Source organism: Physella acuta, unplaced genomic scaffold (assembly GCF_028476545.2).
Source record: "Physella acuta isolate Inbredline_101_S28 unplaced genomic scaffold, ASM2847654v3 ptg001106l, whole genome shotgun sequence".
Classification (NCBI taxonomy): Eukaryota; Metazoa; Mollusca; class Gastropoda; family Physidae; genus Physella; species Physella acuta.
Window position 1 is genome coordinate 148,960 of NW_026732623.1, and position 17,210 is coordinate 166,169.

A 17,210-nucleotide genomic window follows, 5' to 3' on the forward strand; every position below is an offset into this window, starting at 1 on the left:
CAGTCAAGTTTGTAGCTGAGACTTAATGTCGACAGTCAAGTTTGTCCCTAAGACTTAATGTCGGGAGTAAAGTTTGTAGCTGAGACTTAATGTCAGCAGTCAAGTTTGTAGCTGACACTTAATGTCAGCAGTCAAGTTTGTAGCTGAGACTTAATGTCGGGAGTAAAGTTTGTAGCTGAGACTTAATGTCGGCAGTCAAGTTTGTAGCTGAGACATAATGTCGGTAGTCAAGTTTGTACTTAATGTCGACAGGCAAGTTTGTAGCTGAGACTTAATGTCAGCAGTCAAGTTTGTAGCTGACATTTAATGTCGGGAGTCAAGTTTGTAGCTGTGACTTAATGTCGGGAGTAAAGTTTGTAGCTAAGACTTAAGGTCGGGAGTAAAGTTTGTAGCTGAGACTTAATGTCGGCAGTCAAGTTTGTAGCTGAGACTTAATGTCGACAGTCAAGTTTGTCCCTAAGACTTAATGTCGGGAGTAAAGTTTGTAGCTGAGACTTAATGTCGGCAGTTAAGTTTTTACTTAATGTCAGTAGTCAAGTTTGTAGCTGACACTTAATGTCAGCAGTCAAGTTTGTAGCTGAGACTTAATGTCGGGAGTAAAGTTTGTAGCTGAGACTTAATGTCGGCAGTCAAGTTTGTAGCTGAGACATAATGTCGGTAGTCAAGTTTGTACTTAATGTCGACAGGCAAGTTTGTAGCTGAGACTTAATGTCAGCAGTCAAGTTTGTAGTTCAGACTTAATGTCGGCAGTCAAGTTTGTAGCTGAGACTTAATGTCAGCAGTCAAGTTTGTAGCTGACATTTAATGTCGGGAGTCAAGTTTGTAGCTGTGACTTAATGTCGGCAGTAAAGTTTGTAGCTGAGAATTAATGTCAGCAGTCAAGTTTGTAGCTGAGACTTAATGTCAGCAGTCAAGTTTGTAGCTGAGACTTAATGTCGGCAGTAAAGTTTGTAGCTGAGACTTAATGTCAGCAGTCAAGTTTGTAGTTCAGACTTAATGTCGGCAGTCAAGTTTGTAGCTGAGACTTAATGTCAGCAGTCAAGTTTGCAGCTATGACTTACTGTCGGCAGTCAAGTGTGTAGCTGAGACTTGATGTTGACAGTCAAGTTTGTAGCTGAGACTTAATTTCGGCAGTCAAGTTTGTAGCTGAGACTTAATGTCGGCAGTCAAGTTTGTACTTAATGTTGGCAGTCAAGTTTGTACTTAATGTCGGCAGTCAAGTTTGTAGTTGAGACTTAATGTCGGGAGTAAAGTTTGTAGCTGAGACTTATTGTCGGCAGTCAAGTTTGTACCTAAGACTTAATGTCGGAAGTAAAGTTTGTAGCTAAGACTTAATGTCGGAAGTAAAGTTTGTAGCTAAGACTTAATGTCGGCAGTCAAGTTTGTAGCTGAGACTTAATGTCGGCAGTCAAGTTTGTAGCTGAGACTTAATGTCGACAGTCAAGTTTGTCCCTAAGACTTAATGTCGGGAGTAAAGTTTGTAGCTGAGACTTAATGTCGGCAGTTAAGTTTTTACTTAATGTCAGCAGTCAAGTTTGTAGCTGACACTTAATGTCAGCAGTCAAGTTTGTAGCTGAGACTTAATGTTGGGAGTAAAGTTTGTAGCTGAGACTTAATATCGGCAGTCAAGTTTGTAGCTGAGACATAATGTCGGTAGTCAAGTTTGTACTTAATGTCGACAGGCAAGTTTGTAGCTGAGACTTAATGTCAGCAGTCAAGTTTGTAGCTGAGACTTAATGTCGGCAGTCAAGTTTGTAGCTGAGACTTAATGTCGGCAGTCAAGTTTGTAGTTCAGACTTAATGTCGGCAGTCAAGTTTGTCGCTGACACTTAATGTCAGCAGTCAAGTTTGTACTTAATGTCGGCAGGCAAGTTTGTAACTGAGACTTAATGTCGACAGGCAAGTTTGTACTTAATGTCGGCAGGCAAGTTTGTAACTGAGACTTAATGTCGACAGGCAAGTTTGTAGCTGAATCCTAATGTCAGCAGTCAAGTATGTAGCTTAGACTTAATGTCGGCAGTCAAGTTTGTAGCTGAGACATAATGTCGGTAGTCAAGTCTGTACTTAATGTCGACAGGCAAGTTTGTAACTGAGACTTAATGTCGACAGGCAAGTTTGTAGCTGAATCTTAATGTCAGCAGTCAAGTATGTAGCTTAGACTTAATGTCGGCAGTCAAGTTTGTAGCTGAGACTTAATGTCGGCAGTCAAGTTTGTACTTAATGTTGGCAGTCAAGTTTGTAGCTGAGTATGTCGGCAGTCGTTTGTAGCTGCCAAAATAAATATTAAGAGCAATTGCACGAGCTAACAATTCTATTTCAGTTTATTGTTGTACGCACTGAGTTTGTTGTTTATATGTTATAGCTGATTAGTTGTTTACATGTTATAGCTGATTAGCTGTCTTCTTACTTTTGTAAAACCTGGACAGTGACAAGTAAAATTCAATTCCTTCAGCATTTGTGTGGTAAAAAAAAATATCAAAGTGTAGAAAATAACCAAAACGCCATATTTCAAATGTTTTATCATCTATTTTAATTCCTGGCTAACTCTAAAATCAATAACAAAATAATGTATTAAATAATTTTATTTAAACGGTGTATCTAATACTATCCTTTCTAAAATATTTACTAAATTGAATTATTTTTTTTCGAGTTCACCCCAGCGCCAGGCTTTTAAAATACAACGATTATATTTACAAATCGTGTTCAGCCAGTGCAAGCCAGTACAATTGCAATCCCATATTTCGTGCAAACACAAAATATCAAGTTGTTTAGTTTTGTTATCGATATCATCTTCATTATTGTGGGCGGGGGGGGGGGGGCGGTTATAAACAAGGCAACTTATTTCATATCTATATAAACACGCCTCTATTTAAAAAACAACATTCCGGTTTCAGGAATTCATTCTGGATACATTTTCTCTGACATTTATTTATTTATAAATTAATTTGCTAACGTCACTTTCAATCACTTTATGTGTTTGAAATGTCAATATATCAAAATATGTTTACATGGGCACATGACAAGACGTTTCTGTAGATTTGTTACGGGCGTTGTCGACTGACCCACTACAAGACATCTCTTGATGTTCTTAAACTTAAAACAAAGGTGTGTGTCGGAATAGTCAGTAAATAGCGGTAACGAAACGTGTGTCAATTGAATAAAAAATTTATGAAGAATTTCATTTGACCGCTGTTGATAAGTTTGTTTCACCCAATTATCTGAAACTAATTTATTGCTCTAATGAACTCCAGGCAACATTCCTCAGATTATGTTACAAAATCTAAATATATTTTTCTCTTCTGGGAGCCGTTAGAAAACAAGCTGCAAGCGCCTCCTTGTTTACAAATCGTAGAGCCGTGTTTCTATTAGGGGCAGATAATTTAGTTCGATTTTAAACTTACAGGAGGTAACAAAGAAATAACTAAGAGGAGGCTGCTTTACGGGGGGGGGGGGGGGGGGGGTAGGGTCGGGGTTAGGGGAAAGGGGGGGGGGGGCTATTTTTTTAAAGCAAATATTTTCAGTGGCAGCATTGGTACTGTCGAATTCACAAATTATGAATTACTGAAAAGTAGAAAATAAAACAACTAAATAGCGGCGCATGATACGCTGCGGGTCGGCTCGTGTATTATAATGGAGATCTACAGCATTTGCTTAAAGAAATGCATTACAGACAAAGAATCTCTCATTCGTTGTTAATATTTTTACCTTTGAAGTGACGCGTTTAATTATCTGCAATTTTTTTTAATGTATCCATCTAAAAGACAATTTATTTGATAATGAAAGTAATCAGCAGTTATCTCGCTTTACAATTTAACGCTGGACTGCTAATGTTATTCGTAGGTTCATATGGGTACACAGTTTAGGTTTAAGTAGTTAATAGATATATAAACGTTTATAATAAAAATCTTTTTAAATAAAAGGTAAAAAGGATACAATAAAATGACTATACGAGTTAGAATTTATATAACTACAAATTAAACCTTAGTTCGTTTGTTGTAAACTTTCAAATATTCGCTTTTTAAGTTTGTTGGTCAAAGAGAGACAATCAAAATAATTCTTTGATAAAGGACGTAATCAACAGTTACGTCCCTTTTTATAATTTATTTAAGGACCGATAAAGTACGTTTACACCAGTCCAAAGTTGAGGTTTAAAAATAAACAAAAAAGAATAAAATAAAATGATTATTCGATGTACAGTTATTTAAACTATCAGAAATTTCCATTTAATGTGTAATTAAATAGTAATTAATTAGGTTAAAAGTCAACTTCCTCTTGACAAACGCTGATTTCAGATAGTGAAATCATCATTTGTATTTAAGAAGAAATAAATTGTGTTATGTAATATGAACCCCATGCTTTATAACTGATTTATTTCCAGGTAGTAAATCCGGTAAGGTGTCTTGTATTAATGAATTTCTATAACAACAGCCAATATGTCATTATATTTGGTTACTCATTGTAATTTGAAGTTGTTTGCATATGATTAAAACTATGTTGTTTCATTTATAATAAGAAACTTTATAAGCACTAACAATAACTTTAAGTTCACCCTGTTATACTAAATATTTTTAAGCATATCTAATGAATACAATTATATTTAACTTTTATTTGATGTCAACCTTTCTGTAGAACAAAGTTCAACACCTGAGAGTGTTGGTTTCCATTTGTACACAACACACAAAATGTGAAGGTTATAAGAACAGATGGTAACAAACACGATTATTTAGAAGATTTAAAAAGCCACTGTTTTCATCCAATTGTTTTATTAGCTGTAGTTGGACATAATGGCATCACTATGGATGGGTGAAGACAACAGTTATTGACGATGATGAAGGAAGATGATTAGACGATGATAACGAAGATGATTAGAAGATGATAACGAAGATGATTAGAAGATGATAACGAAGATGATGAGATGATGATAACGAAGATGATTAGAAGATGATAACGAAGATGATGAGATGATGAAGGAAGATGATCAATTTAACAATGGTCCTAGTCTGGTGACATCACATGTCATGCTCTGGTCAACCACATGTCATTCACAAGATGTACACAGCATTTAAGGTATACTACATTTCATGTTCTCAACATAACATGGCATTTACAAGATGTACATTGGATATGTAAAAAAAAATGTGCAGAAGGAAAAATGAACATAACATGATTGGTTGAAAAAATGGACAAGTATACTGACATTTATGTCAATAAGATGGACAAATAGACTAACATTTAATAAGATGTTAATGGATCCTAAACTTTAAATACTTTTAGTTGAATGTATTGTAAAATAGATGTTAGTCTATGATGGGAGGTAATCTATTTAAGACTAAATAACCAATGATATGACAGTGAATTAAATACGTCAGGTTGCCCTATAATGCCAACAGTTTATTGTCCTTGAAGGATGGACTGAGACAAGGAATCACTCAACAATCAATTTATATTCATCAATATATTCTTTCTGAGATAACTTCTATGTCTGTCTTGTTGGATATTTCAAAGACAAAATTTGTATTTAATTTTAAAATTTCCACAAGTGGTGTGTTACATATTTACACATTTACAGCAATTAAGCTCTGGAGCCCTTAATTTCTGCTAATGAAATTTATCCTTTTATGATTTAGCAAAAATGTATTTATGCAAAACTAACAAACTTGTGTAAACTGCATCAATACTAATAACAAGGTAATATTCCTGTATTCAAGTAAGGAACTCAAAATTGTAACCTTCGCAGTGCATTGCTACAATAAAACTTCATATAACCTGTGGAAATGTTAACTTTTTTTAATGAGTCTGAATAAAATATAATTTGCACAATGTCTGTGTGAATAAATCTTTAGCTTAACATACATGTGTTATGTCTTGAGACATTAAACATGTATAGTTACATGAACAACTTTTTATTCATTACATTTTATCTGAGAACATGTTTTTAAGCATCACATTTAAAATTGTATAAGTAGGAATAGATTGATACATAATATTGTATCATTTTTGTTAAGACATTTTATAAATAAATTTCTAAATAATAATTCTGAATTTTATTCTTTCTAATAGATATTAGAATAGTTAATTTCAAATCATTACTGTACTAAAATTTTAAAAAATAATTAGTTTTATTTAGTGTTAACCATCATGTGTTCCAGGTTTTCATGAATGTATGTGTAACACATGAACTATGTAACCTCTATTCTTTAGCGTGCGACAACCATACACAAAAATTAAGTAATATTTCTTCTGATTGTAACAATCATACACTTACGGTATATAGCCTTAATTCTTATGATTCTATCAATCATACAAACAAATTTAAGTTACCTTATGATTGTAAGACACAAATAACTGATGCAACTTTGGGTGTAGAGAGGGAGGTAATGTGGTAGAGTGATGAAGTTTCTACCTGCGATGTAAGACACAAATAACTGATGCAACTTTGGGTGTAGAGATTGGAGGTAATGTGGTAGAGAGATGAAGTTTCTACCTGCGATGTAAGACACAAATAACTGATGCAACTTTGGGTGTAGAGAGGGAGGTAATGTGGTAGAGAGATGAAGTTTCTACCTGCGATGTAAGACACAAATAACTGATGCAACTTTGGGTGTAGAGAGGGAGGTAATGTGGTAGAGGGATGAAGTTTCTACCTGCGATGTAAGACACAAATAACTGATGCAACTTTGGGTGTAGAGAGGGAGGTAATGTGGTAGAGTGATGAAGTTTCTACCTGCGATGTAAGACACAAATAACTGATGCAACTTTGGGTGTAGAGAGGGAGGTAATGTGGTAGAGTGATGAAGTTTCTACCTGCGAAACTTTTGTTTTATCCAGCAAAACTAGGAGAGATGACGAGCCAATGAAACGTGAGCTAATAAGGTACACGCAGGGTCAAGGGTCATACAACACAGATGTTAAACCTGACACAACTGACAAGTTTGGCAGATGTTAAACCTGACACAACTGACAAGTTTGGCAGATGTTAAACCTGACAAGTTTGGCAGATGTTAAACCTGACACAACTGACAAGTTTGGCAGATGTTAAACCTGACACAGCTGACAAGTTTGGCAGATGTTAAACCTGACACAACTGACAAGTTTGGCAGATGTTAAACCTGACACAACTGACAAGTTTGGCAGATGTTAAACCTGACAAGTTTGGCAGATGTTTAACCTAGTACAACTTGGACACAACTGTGATGTACAACACTTGACCACAAAGTTTGATATTCATTATTTTGTTGGACAGTACAAAACCCTGGTTTTAAACAGAAAGAAGAGCAAACAAAGTCAAACAGAAAAAAAAAGCTCAACCAAATGGAAAATAAAAGTTGTACTGAGCAGACTTTGAATAAATAAGACAATAAATCATTTCTGTTAGCACTGAGATCATTAGGAATGATAAACAAAACATTATTATTAAATAGGCTGTAGGAATTTGTGTGCATGATAAATGGATTAGGTAACATCCAACATGTTATGTCTGATTTTAAGTATATTTTTTGTAAGAAGTTTTATTCATTACAATTGATGTAAATTTGCAATTAATTAATGAATACAAATTAAATTAGTTATTATTTCAAAATGTTTATACAAAATATAATTAATAAATATCAGTTACCATGCTAATAGAAATTAATTTAGTAGATCATTGATGGAAACCATTTTAAAAATTGGCATGTTTATTTCTGATGCAAAATATTTTAGTATATCATTGATAAGGAAGCTTAATTCTGATGGAAATTATTTAAGTATATCATTGATTGGGAAATTTAATTCTGACACAAAATATTTTAAAGCAGATCTATAAAAAAGTCTTAAATTGTTAATAAATCTCTAGTAAAAATGTTAACATGTGGACACTGAAAAAAGGAATGTATTTTTTTGTAAAACAAATTACTGTAAAATGATATGCAGGTAAAATAAAAGTGCAGCCCTAGAAGAAAAAAATATTAACCTCACAATTTACACATTATTTAAGGAATGTCAATAGAAAAAAAATATTAGCCTCAAAATTTATACATTATTTATTTAAAGAATGTCAATAACAAAAAAAAAATTACAGTATTAATGTTAAATCACAAATTTAAATGTTTCAATTTAAATATTTATTTCCCTAATTATAAATTCCCAATACCATCATTACCACATTTTCATAACCTAAACCATTTTTAAAATCTACTATAATACCAATTCAAATACACACTGAATATCCAAGTACATTAGTGATTTAGGATCAACTATATGCAGGGGCAGATAATTATGGCAAGAAGCTATAAATAGTATCACATTAAAATCAAAGTGACTTTCTCATCCTCCACTATGATGTCCTATTTCTAAGTGCATTAAAGAATTGCCATTCTATAAACCCTTTCAAATACAACAGAAGTGAGTTCTGTAGACACACGCAGGCAAGCTTACAATTCAAGCTTTTGTTTATAAACTTTATCATTAACATTTTTTGGAAATAGAAGCTAACCAGTTATTAAAACATTTTTTCTTGTTATGTATTGACCAAATAGGCAAACCAAAAGCACTTTACACTTTTTTTTCTCTCCATAACAGAGGCAAAATTTTACAGGCCATTAATTTAAAAAAAAGATAATTAAAATACTTTATTTATTGAGACCAGTGAATGTGAGTGAGACATGCTGAAACTTTTGAAAACTTTGACCAAGTATCAAATACACGAAAGTATTTTAATATGATCGAAATTTAGGAAATTACTTGTAGGCATCGATAAAAAAAATCCCGTTTAATAAAATTTAATTATAATTTATATACATTTTAATTTACTTTATAGTTTCTACTAAGTAAATGACTATCTTGCTTGTTTCTTCAAAAAAAAAAAAATCAAATTAAATTTGATTATGTAGAAATATTTATGAATCAAACCTTAGATTACTATCATCCAATTGTGTTTGTAACTAGAGAAAATAAATTGATCACCAAATGGTTTGTATGTTTAAAAAGATCCCAGCCAATTATATTTTGTCTCTAAACAAACTAAAATTATCAATCAATCAGATTTTTGGTGAATTGGGTAAATAAAATAGTATCAGCCAATGACTCAAGGGAACAAGTTTAAAGTTAACTCTTTTCTGTTTTAGATGAATGATACATCTATGTGTTACCTCCAGGTTTACTTGAAAACATTTAAAATTATTTTTTTATCCTGCAGTTTTGTAAATAACAATCTGTCTGAAACAATCAGCATCAGATTGCTAAAGTCCCACCCACAAGTCCCACAACTCCATGTAAAACACATGTCAAGAAGTTTGAGAGTAAAATAACCAAGTGCTATGACTTGAATGAGAGCAAGTCAAGCCCCACATTTATAGTAAAGAAAACAGGTCAACATGATAAGGGAAAATGTGAATCTCTGTGTTAACTTTTACAGTTCTAGCTAGAACATCTGTAAGGTTAATGCACATGTCTAGCTAGTACACGTATAATGTTAACATTCTATGTTAAACAACTCTCACCACAAATTTAAACTCCAGGAAGTAGAGAACTACACAGCATCAACAGGTCAAAGTTCATATCCTTAGAGTGAAGAATAACACAGAAAATGTTTAGCTCCAAATGTCAAACTTAGCTTCTCCTATATCCACTGAGAATCTGACACATTACCAAATGTTTGTAAAGTATTTTAGACAGGTCACTCACACAGTTGGTCAACTGGTCAGTGGCTTTGTCCTGCAGCAAATAATACAACTCAACCGTGAGTCTTCTGCTGACCAACACATAGACAAAATCACAACAATCCCAGAACACATTTTGAAATAATTGTAGACATTTGTTCATCCATTATTTCATAACTAACTAGTTGTGTCCTAATATGCTAGCTAGTGACTAGATGTGTGTCCTATGTCAGTTAGGGACTGACATGTGTCCACAATGTGTCCGTTCTCTGCGTCAACCATAGACTCACAGTGTCCTTGCCCAACCAAGTTTGTGTGGGCAGCAACTGACTAGCCCTGAACTTCCCTGTACAGCTGCCAGAAAATCCTGTCCAGTCTGGCCCTGATCCTAGTCTATTTGAGGTAAATGGTAGAACAAATTTGTCTTGCTTCTACACAAGGCGAAGATGAATGACTCACTCAGTGTTGAGTGGCTGATGGTTCATGTTGGATGACTGATGATGTGAAGCTAGTGACATCAAGATGACTTTGAGAAGATGACTGAAGAACATAGAAGGAGGCTGGCTACCAGTGTGTGCTACTCTCTACAGACCTAGTTTTGTGTATAGCTGATTACACTGTTATATCGGAACACTCGTCCGAACTTGTGTCGGTCTCAGATTTCTGGGAAACAAAACAAAAAATTGTATCACTGAGAAACCCATTGTTTGTAATATTTAATAGTAGTTTTTAACAAACTTTAGTAACTAAATGTTTTGACTTTCTTTTCTTTAAAAACAAAGTTGAAAACGAATTTACAATAGAACCATTGCCACCTAAATACTACCTGTTTTAGAAATGTAAATATTGGTAATAAAATAATAAGGACATACAACAATCATCACTAATATAATTCAGACATATTTTAAAAATTATAATCTAACAAAGGCAAACAGAAATTATCAATTATATCTATGGCTATAAACTAATCTCCAACTAACCATCCTATCAGGGGAGTTAACTTTGTTTTTCATCTTCTTGACAGTTTTCTCCCTGTCTGACAGACCATCTGGTATGTAGGTCAGTTTGGTCAGCTCCGCCTGCAGGTTTTCTGCACTGCCAGTGGACAGCAGACCGTTGTCACCACTGCCATCTTGGTTGCCTGACCTGTCACCACTGCCATCTTGGTTGCCTGACCTGTCACTGATGTCCTCCTCTGAGAAGACACCTTCAGAGCTCAGGGTGGAGAAGGACTGGCGGCAGGGGGGACGACAAGGTGTCTCGTCATCACTCACCTCCCCTTCCTCTTCTTCAGACCAGGATTCTTCAGAGTGCTAAAGGAGACAAGAAAATATTTTTCACAACTGGAATTTTGTTTTAAAATTTAAGGGGATAGGCTCAGGAAAAAACTGGAGAAAAAAAATTAAATAATGAGCCTTTTGTTTATGTATCTTCTTCTTCTTCTTTGTTCTTAACTATTGGTGTTGAAGGGGATCGAGACTTATCTGCCAGTGGTTTGAACTCGAGACTTTGTTCGAATTTATCAACCATGAGCTTTTTTGCCGACTCGACCGTGCCTCCAACACAATTAAGCGTTACGTGTCAACTGGTTATGCGCTTGTTTATGTATAAGTTAAAGTATTTAAGGGGAAATTTTTGCATGCCTTAGGGACTCTTCTGAAAATATGGTTGCCATAGCAATAGTGGCCATCTTGAATAATAACTTTTTGTGGAGTTCTAAAATTTCATAAAATAACATATATCGGCCATATACTGGTCCTTCTTTTACTTACAGTAAAAGAGTTAGCTGGCTAGTTTTATAAAAAGAAAAACCCGCTAGATATATTTTTTTTCAAATTATTTTTTTTTTGTGAAATACGGTTAAATTTAACATTGCTTTTATAATTTTTTCACAATACCAAATTTTGAAAATTCAAAAAAAAATATTTCTAGAGTGTTTTCTGGAGCCTGCACCCTTAAACCAAAATTAAGTATTTAAAAGTGATCTATTATTAGTTATTATTAATCAACAACCATATATAATAATAATACAAAATAAATAACATTAATAAAAATTGATTGGTAGTTGTCTGCTAATTTATAACAGACATTTTTTTTCTAAACGGGAGCCAAATAATTTTTAAACAAAAATGTTGCAACACTAGCAAATATCATCACTTACTACACACAAAATTTAATTAGTAAAAAAATATTTTTAAATGGATTTTCTAACAGCTTGCAATTGAACATTGATTTTTTTAGTGTTTGGTCAAAACGAAAAAATATATAGAAAAAACTACTTACTTTTCCAATATTATTTAAACATAACATTAAATACTTTTTTGTTAGCATTTGTAACCATTAAAAAATGTATAAGGGGAGTGTTAGTTTAAAATATGCTCAGGATAATTATAGTTATATTTCTTTTCTGTCATTTTGACATGGTTAAAAATACCATTCTTTTAACTTATATTTTATTACTAATGATAATAATACAGTATTTTTACCATAAACTTTATTAAGCCAGAAAAAAAAATTCCAATAGTGTTTGAAGAAAATAAGATTAACGATCAGCTAAGGGGAGTTATTAATGGTAAAAAACCACAAATACGCAACTACACCCAATTTAGTAAATTTGATAAACTGTTTTAATTATTTTTTTTTATAAAAATAGCTGATCATAATTTAAAAAATGAAAAAGAAAACAAGAAATAAAAATAAATAAAACAAAATAGTAAAAACTTTGATGGACTGACCTTGGTGTTTCTGAACCTAACAGAGGAGTTGTTTGGCTCCCTTTTGTGCAGGACACCGTCCACATTTTGTCCAGCTCTCTCCGTCCCCGCCTGGCTGTCCTCGTACCTGTCCTGACACCTGCCAGAGTTCTCAAAGATGTCAGAGCTTTTCCTCCGGCAGGACGGGCTCCTGTGTCTCCTGCTCATATCCTGGCTGCTTTGAACCCGTTTGACCCCCGACCCCTGCGAGGTCATAAGTACAAGATGGTGGTTGGTGGAGTTTGTGAGAGTCTGTTGTGTGAGACTGGTGTTGATGGTGTCACAGTCGGTGTGTGACGTCGTCGTTTGGATGACGCCCGAGTTCAACTGTGAGCTAACAGAGTTCGTGCTGCTCTCCGGGAAATTTAAATTTTCATTCGAGTCTTTTTCTCGGACTGTGTACGTCTGGGGTTGGAGGTCAGCGGGGGATGCCATGGGCGAGCATGAACATGACCCTGAGTCAGTTTCATGGCGAGACGAGTCAACATCCGGGGATGATTTCTCGCTCATTGTTTCAAGCGGTTGGTGTTTGGGGCTAGACAGGGGAGATAAATCACAGGTGCTCTTAACATCGGCGCTGACCTGGGACGACCTTTTGCTGCTGCACGTGGCGTCACTACACCCGCCGTCGCAGCCGAAGCAAACGTCGTTGATGTTATTGTCTTTAAATAGCGGTGATCGCCTGGAGATGGAAGACCTCTTGGTGCTGTTGTTGGTGCTGGAGGTCCTGCTGCACAGCTCCTGACGTTTTTTGATGTTGTTCTCCATGTGTGAGATCCTCATCTCACAGCCGTCCACCTCGTCCTCGCTCCTGTACTCCCTGATGGCCGTCCCCGGCCCCAGGTACTTGAAAGTACCGGGGAACTGCGGGTGCTCTATGTGGTGTAGGCCAGCAGGGTTCAGGGCTTCAGCATTTCTGGCTTCGTGGTCCCGCGAGGGGGACTTGATGGGGGAGACGATGTCCTTCATAGAGCCTCGGCTGTTATTGCGACGATGTCGAGACTTGCGCGTCCTCATCTTGGTGGGTGAGGGTAGAACCAGCTCCGAGCTTGTTGTCATGCTGCCTTCTGTGTTTTTCATGGAGTCTGGTCTGTGGGCACAAAGTAACAATGTTACAGAAACTAAGGATTAGGGAACGTGATGGAAGGGTTAGACAGGAGTAGGTGCCAAGAGTAGAGAGGGATGGTGACAAGAGTAGAGAGGGGTGGTGACTAGGTAACAGCTAGGGATATCAAATATTCTCGGATAGAAAACTTCAAAATCAAACTTGGTTGGAGAAAGGGTATGGAAGCAAATCAAAAAAGAAAGGCTGAAATCAGGGTTAATGACCTATATCGCACATCACAAATTGACACATTAGGCTTCGTTGTGATGGTGGCAGTGTTTCTTCCAGACTTTTTTCTCCGGGGGGGGGGGGGGGGCACTTGAAATTTTCGGGGGGCGGTAGACTTTCTTCGGGGGGGGGGGGGGGTGGCGGACACTCTTAAAAGTATATATTTTCAATATAAATTATACAAATTCATTTCGTTCGGGGGAGGGGGGGGGGGGCGGTAAATTAATTTCGAACCCGAAGAGAAGCCTGGAAGAAACTCTGGTTGGTGGGAATCCACTGTAACATTACAAGTAAGAACGAAGAAGATGATGCATAATTTAGAATCACCATGTGTAAAAACATGTGTAAAATAAAATCCTGCACAAATTTGCATTTTACAATTGGTGTTTTATAGCAGTTTTAAAATTAACTTTTATACCATCCAACTACTTTACAAGCTGTTTTTCTAAAGGCCTACCAGACAGTTGCTTCACAACAATGCAGAAGGAGAAAGGGGGGGGGGGGGTGCGGGCCACATCAAGTGACAGTGAAACAAAACATTCTAATTTTAATGATTTCCCAGTTAGCTGAACAATGTGAGAATGTTTGTATACATCAGTTGACACAGATGGAGGATATGAGTGACACCATCTAGATTATATTACATGGTGTAGTCGTTGGCTGAGGGGGTGATACACTGGGTTACCGCACCTGGTGTCGACCAACCTAATGAATGATACTACTGCTCCAACTCAAGCCAATTACTGTAGCCAAGCGTACCTTGGAAGTCTTTACGTCACTCAACATTTTTATGTCATTTTTGGGCCTCTAGTGAGTCTAAATGCTACCCTCATATACTGACATGTACCAAATGTCAACGTCCATCAAGAACAAAGAACAATTACATCTGCCATAGTATTAGATCTAATTTGTTGGATGAGCTGAAGCTCTGCGTGATATTTTTTCGTTACTTTCCATAGGCCTATACATAGTTTATATCGTCATTTAATTAAATATAACTACGCCGAAATATCCGAATCTAAGAATAGTAATGACGTTAACATTTCCTGGTTTCCCGACAAAATACATTAGGCCTTTTTTAGAATCGAATAAACTTTCAGCCAGACTGGCAGTAATCTGCAACCCCGCAACTTTCGGTAAGATTTGTTTAATTAACAATTAAGCCCATGTTAACATACTAAATGTTCCCCGTGAAATTATGTTTGATTTAGATTTGCGAAAAATCGCTCTTATTCGTAGATCTATTTGTTGTTGCTTTTTTGTGCCTCCTATCTATTGTTATCTACCAACAACCTGTCGTGTTGTTTATGTTGTTACGTCTGAAACCAACCCCTCCAATTAAAAGTGTGTGGTGTAATTTTTTTGGCGAACCCTGTAGGACATAATGATTGAACTTCTTGGTTATGTGAATAATATTTTGACATTTGATCCAATTATGGGGAAATCACTAAAAACACGATGCTACGGTACTTATAACTTAATTAATTATTTTTCAGGCTTCGAAATATTTTTGAAATGCTGAAAATCAATTATTTGACACAATTTTCATCTATTGCTGTATTCTTAGTTTTATTCAGCGTATCATCTGATAATGCTGTTATTTCCACAATGATTCCTACACATATTTTCACTTCAGATAACTTAATCTAAGTGTGTATTTAATTTATCCATGTCATATTCTTTTTAAGTAACATGAGCGCAACTTGTAAGACCTAATAGATCTAGATCTAGATCTACTATTTTTATTAGGCCTAAAATGGGAAAGCCCCGTAAGAATGATTATTCCCGATTTTTATTTACGTTGAATGATGTCACTTGAAGGTTTATAAATACACAATGTATTTGTAGGTTTATCTTCAAATGATTTCTAAATTATTTGCTTACGACCAATAACATATTAATTATTTTATGGCACAAAAGCAAAAGGTGCTGAAGTTTTATTTTAGGAATCCATTAGTAGCCAAATATTCTTAATCAAATTATACATAAACTTATCTGGCAAGAATAATCGAAGTTTGCGACCCAGTTTGATATAATACTTAGTGGAAATAGATCTATATCAAGATAGCTTATAATTTGCAAAAGTCTTTTTAATTTTTTTTCATCGCTAATATTACGTAGATCTAGATCTAGATCTAGGTGTCTTAACGTTTAACACTTTTAATAGGCCAATTGAATGTTTACTCTTTGGCATTTACAAGTACGATATTTTAATTACGGAATCAACAAGTATCGACTACTTTTTTGCATAGTAGACGATCGCTTCTCGCTTGTTCAACGTAACCTAAAGTAGAATCACGTCTTTCTAATATTACTAATAACATAATCCTACTAAGATCTAGATTTCTAGATCTTCTAGATTTGGAAAAAAATATAGAAACAGCAAAACTTATAAACCAGTGTAATATGTTATACTGTAGACGCTCTAGATCTAAAAAATCTATCTATCTAGATCTAGACTCTAGATCTAGATTCTCTAGGGTAATCTATCGTTTTGGGTACGTAAAATCGCCCACGACTTGTAATGTGAAAAACAGGTGACTCCTTAAATTTTAATAATTATTTCACATTTTGAGGAGGATTTATGTTTTTTAAAATATTATAATGTTTCATTTATGTAGGCCTACCTGTTTTTAAACAATTTAATTAAAAATTTTCAGTAATAAATGAAGACTAGCGATGTTTCCAACAGATGCAACCATGCTTATTTTTTTATTAGAATCTATTTACTATAGCAGCCATCTTGTTTTAAGTTTTGTTTTTATAAGAGATTCAGGGGGAAGCCACTCTATTTTACAAATGGCTGCTGTTTATATAGCAAATCTGCTCGCAGACAGTGCTGATTAAAGTTAATTTCTGGCCTATATTGATATATTTAGCCATTGATTTAGGTTTATTATTCATTTATCTAGATCTATATTTGACACAAACATATCACAATACACTTCTATTAAAGCCTTGACAACAAGGTAACGTTTTCGTACATTAATAGCCGCGGGCGATTTTACGTACCCAAAACGATAGATTACCGATTCTAGATTAGATCTAGACAGATCTAGACAGATCTAGATCTAGTTTAAGTTATAGATCTAGAGTCTAGTACTTACTTAATCTACTAGATCTAGGTCTAGATCTATCTACTAGATCTATCTAAGATCTAGAAGTAGTGTTTCTTCCAGACTTTTTTCTCCGGGGGGGGGGGGGCGGTAGACTTTCTTCGGGGGGGGGGGGGGGGCGGACACTGTTAAAAGTATATATTTTCTATATAAATTATTTCGGTAATCCCTTAGTTTAGCATCGGAAATTATCGGGTAATGTTTGTTGAGTCTCGGTAACTAGAGTTACGGTAAACCATGGTTTATTTGACCATTGAAATATAAATAAATTGAAAGTCGATTGTAGTAAATTAATGTTTTAATTTTTTAAGTTTAATCGACAAAAGGAAACAAGAATAAATATAATAGTAGATTTAAATTAGTAGATCTA

General features: G+C 35.0%; 1 protein-coding gene across 1 annotated transcript; it reads right to left on the reverse strand.

The window, feature by feature from the left end:
* Positions 1-10,250: 10,250 nt before the first annotated feature.
* LOC131955820 (uncharacterized) lies at positions 10,251-13,471 on the reverse strand. Its single transcript, XM_059320102.1, has 4 exons — positions 12,374-13,471; positions 10,815-10,951; positions 10,619-10,784; positions 10,251-10,301 (listed from the first exon to the last, which is right to left on the reverse strand). The coding sequence occupies exons 1-4, from the start codon at positions 13,469-13,471 to the stop codon at positions 10,251-10,253; spliced, it is 1,452 nt and encodes a 483-aa protein (XP_059176085.1).
* Positions 13,472-17,210: the final 3,739 nt, after the last annotated feature.

What these genes read in the sequence shown, in the direction of transcription:
- LOC131955820 (XM_059320102.1), bottom strand. Translation starts at nt 13,471, where the DNA reads ATGAAAAACACAGAAGGCAGCATGACAACAAGCTCGGAGCTGGTTCTA. An exon ending in TTAGGTTCAGAAACACCAAG is followed by an intron (nt 10,952 to 12,373) that starts GTCAGTCCATCA and finishes TGTCTCCTTTAG; the next exon opens with CACTCTGAAGAATCCTGGTC. An exon ending in TTAACTCCCCTGATAGGATG is followed by an intron (nt 10,302 to 10,618) that starts GTTAGTTGGAGA and finishes TTTGTTTCCCAG; the next exon opens with AAATCTGAGACCGACACAAG.